The 7,604-nt window shown below is 45.8% G+C and overlaps 1 protein-coding gene across 1 annotated transcript in view; it reads left to right on the plus strand.

Annotated features, from left to right (window-relative positions):
- Positions 1-1,804: 1,804 nt before the first annotated feature.
- The window catches only part of Emb (embigin), a 47,501-nt gene continuing 41,701 nt past the window's right edge, over positions 1,805-7,604 (plus strand). Inside the window, exon 1 of the mRNA XM_021180514.2 lies at positions 1,805-2,188. Coding sequence (XP_021036173.1) covers positions 2,080-2,188 — 109 coding nt within the window. The 5' untranslated portion in view covers positions 1,805-2,079. The remainder of the gene's footprint in view (positions 2,189-7,604) is intronic.

Here is a 7,604-nt window from a genome sequence, read left to right on the forward strand (position 1 = left end):
AAGGCTAGCTTTTAAAGAGTAAGAGGTCATGACTCTGTAGTGATGGCTCAGCAGCTAAGAACTACTCTTCTAGAGAAGATTAGGGTTTGATTCTCAGCATCCACATGATGGCTGACACCATTTGTAACTCAGGCTCTAGGGATCCATTGCCCTTCTCTGGCTTCCATGGGCACCAGGCACACATGTGATACAGACCTACGTGCAGGCAACCCCCCCCCCCCTGTACACAATGTATTGCATGCTGTGGCATGCATGTGGGGAGGCTGAGGTAGAGGAACTGCATGATTCCAGGGCCTGGGGGGTAGCCTCAGCAACACAGCCAAATTATGTCTAAGACACACCAAACAAAAAACTCCAGAAAAGTCCTGCCCCCGGAGCTGGAGAGATAGCTCAGAGGTTAAGAGCACTGACTGTTCTTCCAGAGGTTCTGAGTTCAAATCCCAGCAACCACATGGTGGCTCACAACCATCTGTAATGAGATCTGATGCCCTCTTCTGGTGGTCTGAAGACAACTACAGTGTACTCATATATAATAGTAATAATAATAATAATAATAATAATAATAGACCTGCCCCCACCTCAGGCAAGCACTCCATCACAACTAGTATTTGCTGTGTTACACAGAGACATTATTATCTTCATAGAGACCTCAAACAAAAATGTAAAAATTGCAACGGGTCGCGTTTAATGCCCTCAGCGTAAATGACACGACTTTTCTTCTTCTCCGTGTATAAGCCCACAGTTTTCCAGGAATCTCACCAGCAACCCCGTTTACAACAAAAGGAAATGTCTTAACTATCCAGTAGAATGCTTGCAGTCGATGTTTTGATCTTATCAGATTGTAACTCCATGCAAGGCGCCCCTGTAGCCACCCTATAATTTCACTTATCAAAAAGGGGGGATGGGGGGAGGGGCTCTTAGCAGTCCCTTTGAGTTGTAACTTGAGAGCCACCAAAATGGTCTTTATGGTTACTGTTAAAACACAGCTCTGAAACGCATGCACCTGGTCTTGGATGTGTCTTATTGTTATTAGCCCTCATATTTAAATCTACTCTGAGAAAACCCTCTTTTTAATTAACTCCAGCTCTGCTTCATACCACATCATTCTTTAATTCCTTCCTTCAGTTTTACCTGAGTGGAGGTTCCTAAAGGACAAAGGGCTACTAAGTAGGGCTTGCTGGGTGCCCCGGATTCTTTCCCGCCGAATAGGAAAACAATTGTTTTGAACTATCTCGATTTATTTGATAGGAGAGTAAGAAATTTCAACCTCCGGCCCCGCGTGGGTAAGAGATAACATTGTATTCCACAATGTTTGACAAAGATGAATGGCCTTCTGCCATTTACACAGAATCCCCTTAACTTAGTTTTTGTTTGGTGAGCTCTTTGGCGCCAGGAGAGCTGTTGCCGCAAGCAAACAAAGGGAGACACACTGTGGGGCCTAGGGACTCTGAAATCTTAATCCGGAGGGAACTGGCCAAGCCTTCAGAGGGGAGGGTATGCACGACTAATAGAAAGCTCTGAGAAACATTAATTTAAGTACCGGGCTTGGGGGCACTGGATAGCGCCCTCGGTCTGGTAAGAAGAAACCTTTGCACATCCAAAGATGTATAGGAGCGAACTATCCTGTCCTTTTCACCTGTCACATCAAAGTAAATATGTGAACCCATCCAACGGATGGAAAGAACACTCCGTAGGGAGTTGCAACCCCTCCAGGAGGTGATGGGGTACACACACCTGGCTGGCTCCAGGAGCTAGGTCCCTCCCCAACCTGGGTTAGCCGGAGGGTGGGGGCGGGAGAGGATTCGGCGCCGAGGTTGCACAGCACATCCGGGCGCGCCGGTAGCGGGCTGCGTGCGGGCTGCATAATTGATGGAAGGCCGGCGCAATTGCGCTGGGAGCGTCTCGGGGGTGGAGGCCAGGGCGGCCGGGCCCCTCCCACTCGGTTTATTTTCGAGTGTCCTGTCCCCAGGACTGGCAGTGGGCTCCCAGTTACCAGCAAGTGTACACAGGGACCAACGGAGACGGATCGCAGCAAGCTGAGGGTGCCTTAGCGACCTCCTGGACAGACCCGCCCGCGCCATGCGCTCGCACACTGGCCTGAGGGCGCTTGTGGCGCCTGGTTACCCGCTCCTCCTTCTATGTCTTCTGGCGGCGACGCGCCCTGATCGGGCTGAGGGCGATCCCACAGGTACCTGGGGTTCGGGGGGCTGGCGCGGGGAGGGCTCTGGGTGCACCGGAAGAGGCTCAGTGGCCGCGACCCTCCAGTCCGACGACATCCCTTGCCGCCCGCGCAGGGGCGGCGGGGATGCAGGCGCAGGCAGCTACGGAGCGGAGAGGGGGGTGGCCTTTCATTGGCTGGGCGCGGGTTACCCAAGGAGGAAACGTGGGAGCCCGGGTGGCTCCGCATCCGCCGGGTATAGGGATGATCCCATCCCAGTAAAACTCAGTTTGATCCTGGGAGCTGGTAGTGAGACTGGGTCGGATTTTTCCTAAGAAGTGGGCTAATAAGAGTGCGTGAGTTCGTGCGGGGGAGACTGGGGGCTTCTGCTAGTGTGGCATGATTATGAGTCCACATTCCACGCGGCCCGCTCCTTTCATTAGAGGCCACAGCGAGGCTCTTATATCACCTTTCCTCCTGGCAGGTGTTGACTTTGAGGATGTTTTTTAGAGCAGAGGGTAAAAATCGCGATAGTCAGCCAACTCAAGTAAGCTCAGATAAGAAAATTAGACGTGTGTGTTGTCTTTACATAACAATCTTTATAAAAACAAAACATTTTTCAAGGGTGTTGGGTTGCGTGTTTACGGCATTCGGACAGAAGGATTTCCGTGAAAAACATTACCGGGTCAAGATCTATTTTGCCACCTTAACTCACCTGTTTATACTTTATGTGTATAAACAGCGATCCAATGCTTTTTAGTGCAAGTTCCTGTGTCTGTTGCAGGTTAGCTCCCATCTAAGTCACCACTAACTTTCTTAAGCGGTTGAAAGACTGGCTTTACTGGGAACTAAATCCAGACATTATTCCACACAAGGTTTTGCGCTATTATAAATTATTTCCATGAGGTTATAGCATGTAGATTGGTTGAACACAGTATAAAAGAAAATGGTCAAAAGGACACACACACACACACACACACACTATTAACTTGGAGTCTTCTAGTCTCTAGATTTTCTTGTTCCACATGTTTTCCATCATAATAGTTTAGGACATGACCTTACCAGGCCAACCTGGTTCTTCGGTCCTCTTCCATGCATCATTTATCTTATGCTTCTGAAAAATATAGCCTCTTTTTCTAACTCGCTTCTTTTTCCTCCCCGCTTCCCCTTTCCTCTCCCAGCTCCTCCCCTCCCCCTCTCTTCCTTTCTTCCTCCTTCCCCCTTCCTTCTTTCTTCCCTCTGCACTTCCCTCCGCTGTTGTCTTCCTCCTTTCCGTGAGCGTGGGCCTGCGTGGACAGAAGCACCTCCACCATGGAACTACAAATCCAGCCTACACTATTGTTTTGAGATTCAGTGTCTTTTGGGCTAGTTCTAGAAGTTTGCCTTCTCCACTTGGCAGTTGTGGGAAATTTTTTTTCCGAGAGCTTTAAAAAGACCCATCTCCAGGTCTTGCCCTAAGAAACAACTGATTCATTTAGCATAGAAGTCAGCCTGGACATTAGCAGTTTGGAAAAATTCTCAGTGTGAGTCAAAGCAGGCAAAAATCACGAGAGGACCCAAGGGTGTATTGTTGCTGACTTCAGGTTGAAGTTAATGTACCCCTCTGGCTTCTATAGAGAAGAAACTTGGAAGCAGATGAAGCTGTAAATAAACGTGCTGAAAGTCAGGGGAACGCGGGACTTCCTTGGAAGACTCAGCTCAGGCGAAAGTTCAAAATTTGAATGCCTTGGTATCTGAATTCCCAGCATCCATTTGGCAGCTTCCAACCACCTGTAACTGCAGTCCTAGGGGATCCGCCCTCTTCTGGCCTCCTTGGGCATGGGCATAGATGTAGGGAAAACACTCATATACATAAAAATAAATAGCTAGATGGATAGATGAAAGGATAAATAAAGTGGTGAGGCCTCTACAACTCTTCCTAGATTCAGTATTAACTTGAATGAGATTCAACATTGTCTTTACTAAAGAAATACAGCAAGGTTTATTGAATGTTTTTGTCTTTATACTCTGAACTACTTAGAAATAGGTGGTCTGCTAAAAGAAGACTTTTGGGGGCCAATATCAATAATGTAAGTTACTGTACTAATACAGTGTCAGAGGCACTGTACTGTGCAGTGTGTAGCCTGATGGATTAGATTTTATTTTCCCTGATTTCCTTTCTTCTTTTTTTTAAAGATTTATTTATTTTATTTATATGAGTACACTGTAGTTGTCTTCAGACACACCAGAAGAGGGCATCAGATCTCATTACAGATGGTTGTGAGCCACCATGTGGTTACTGAGAATTGAACTCTACTCTGGAAGAGCAGTCAGTGCTCTTAACCGCCGAGCCATCTCTCCAGCCCCTCCCTGATTTTCAAAAGAGGAAGTTGGGCAGTTAGTTAAGCAATTGCCCAGTACGTGGAGTTAGTTTAGTAGTAGAGCAGAAGGTTTGAAGTGAGTCTCCCTCCATAGCCCGTTTTCTTAAACACAGTTCTTTCAGAGATCACTACACCTACCTGTGTGAGTCTATGTGTGAAGCCATATGTGCATTTTTTTGAGTCTTGGAATGAGGTCAAAGGTAAGGCCCAGGGGAGTGAGTCGCTGGCTTCTTCAAGGTTCTTTCTTGATATTTTTGTCGTTTTCTTTATTTTGTGGATGGGTCTGGCAATGCTCATGCGATCATCAGAGGACAACTTGAGACGAGTTGTTTGTCCCTCGTGGGTTCTGGGAGTTGAACTCAGGTCATGAGGCTTGCCACCCCGTGCCTTAACCCAATGCCCTGGTTTTTCAATTAAATAAGAGATCTAAAAATACCTTTGTAAAAGGAACAGGTAAGCAGGAATCTTTTGACATAATTTTTAATCTTATCATAACCAACAAACCAAGGTGATTTTTTTTTTGAAACCCTTTTAATGGAGCAATTTGGAACAAGCATTTTAAACTTCCAAAGTCATAGCCTGTATGCTGCTTTGATTAATTCTCTTCCCTACTAGACTCTATTGTCTAGGTAGTAACTGCTTGTTAGAATGAATCTTACTTATATGTCCGCATCTCCCTGCCATTTTGTTTGTAGAGAACACTAGCAGTTTTTGTCTCTAAAGGTGTTTAAACTGGTTAAATGAAGAGATTTATTACAAGCCCATTTTTAATTGGGATATTTCTGATGTTTAAAAATTTGGTTATCACTAAAATTATGTAAACTTTTGTTAAGAATATGTTCAACTTACTTTGCATCCTGGTACTCCATCACCCTGCCCTTAGCTCCTTCCCTTCATATTTTCCTGAGGGGTCCTATAGTATTTGGACGAACGGAAGCAGGAGGAACCCTTACCTGGTGAGTGGAACTTGAGGCACACATCCTAGTGAGGATGGCTTCCCCGAAAAAGGACAAATTGAGGTTCAAGGTTAGGCTCAGCACAGTGAAGCAGACACCCCACTGAAGATTAGCTCACCCCAGTCTCAGAGCAAAGCAAGGTGACCAGGACTTCTACACAGCGGCATTTGGACAGTTAATATCTGACCCATGCTCTAGGGCAGACCAGTACAGAAGGTCAAGCCTTTGGGGGTGTGGAGTACAGCTGTGTGGGGACAGATGTGGCAGCTGTAGTGGGGTGTCATAGATATACATGGGAGTTGATCCCAGCACAGCTACTGTGTATGTAGCCCGATGAATTCGATTCATTTTCTCTGACTTTAAAAGGGGAAGTTGGTGCTTCAGTTAGAGCAGTCAGGAAATCTGTCGAGGAAAGCAACATGCAGGGTTTCCATCTTGGGAAGAGGAAAATAAAGAGGAGGGGATGAGCAGGGAAGGGAAAACTTTGACGTTCTCCGTGAATTCATGACTATAAATCTCCTCCATTGCTTTTTATCTGTGTCACATATGCACAAATACATGTATGATATATATGTGATATGCATATTATACATGTGTTTCATGTGATAAGTATGCTGTGTGTGTGTTTGAGTGGGCACACACATATTGGTAGCTCTGTCCACTGGTTTCTAAACACTAACTATACTTAATACCTAGGTGTTGGCTGGGAGCACCGTTTTTAAATAATGTTGGAGAAATGGCTGCTTTCTTTCGAGCTGGGGTGGGGAACTGTGTAGACCTGGGTGCCAGAAAACAATGAAGTCCTTGAAGGATGACGAGTCATGTTTGGAAGAGGCAGGAGCCAGATCACCCAGATAAATCCTAGTAACAGATGATGGTGGTGATGAGCTGAGAGGATCTTGCGGTGTAGCTGGGGCTGGCCTTGCCCTTGTGAGCCTTGCAGATTAATCTCCTGAGTACTATATTAATGGTGGCATTGCTAAACAATATTGGAATTCATAAGTCCAGACTGATAAGTAGTGATTAAACTAGGGGGACTCTTTGCTGAAGCACAAAGTTCTTCGTAGTTTTAAAGGAATTTCCTAGAGAAATCTTACAAATTCTGAAGGAGAAGAGTAACCTTACATAGGGGAACTGTGGCAATATAATCAAACAATCAAAGTAAAAAATCATCACTACTAATATTTTTTAAATGTTTTCTTATTTTATTTCTTCCTTTTCTTCCTCTTCCTCCTCCTCCTCTTCCTCCTCCTCCTCTTCCTCCTCCATATTGGTTCCCTAGTGCAATTTGGTCTGAGATGATATGGTAAGAAGAGCACAGAATTACCTCAGTGGCATTGCTGCCAGGACTGCCTATCTCAAATCTAATCATACTACAGTTGGCCTGAATTTTCCTAAGGGTCAAGGCTGAAGAGGCAAGGATGGCCTGGTAAGACCAGAGCTGCTGCAGTGAAGGAGAATGGAGAGACAGGACGCATGTGCTTCTGACCTGGCCCTTCTGCAGACAGACATGCACCCTGGAGAGACTCAGCAGGAGTGTGGCCAGAGCTGGCAATGCAGAAATGCCAGCTTCCTGAGTTCAGAGAAGCCTGGGTGGTTTTGGGGTGTTTCCTCTGCAGGAAAGACTAGGGAAGGCCATAGAGAGGGCTGATTTATCTTGTCAGCAGTGTACCGCTGACATAGCTCAGCGGGAAATGTCAGTTCTTGACATGTCCTATAAACCTGAAACCGTTTGAAGAAAAACAACATTGACTCAGCTTTATCAGAGAAAGCTTGATTTACCATAGGGATTCCATTAAAGCAGCAGTTGAGAACTGATCACCTGCATGTTTGGTTTTATATATATATATATATATATATATATATACTGGTTTTTTATATATATACCGCCACACCTGGTAGAAGAGTGCATTGTATTGTTTGGAACTCAACTTATGGGTGGCTGTAAGCCACTTGGTGCGGGTGCTAAGGACTGAGCTCAGGCCCTCTGCAGGAACAGCAAGTGATCTTAGCTGTTGAGTTGTCCCTTCAACTCCTGGTACTATTTTGTAAAGAACATGTTCTTAAACAGAAACAGATGTGTACTAAGGCTGGCTGACCTCCTCTCCTCTCCTCTCCTCTCCTCTCCTC

The sequence above is a fragment of the Mus caroli genome, chromosome 13, assembly GCF_900094665.2.
Source record: "Mus caroli chromosome 13, CAROLI_EIJ_v1.1, whole genome shotgun sequence".
NCBI classification, from domain to species: domain Eukaryota; kingdom Metazoa; phylum Chordata; class Mammalia; order Rodentia; family Muridae; genus Mus; species Mus caroli.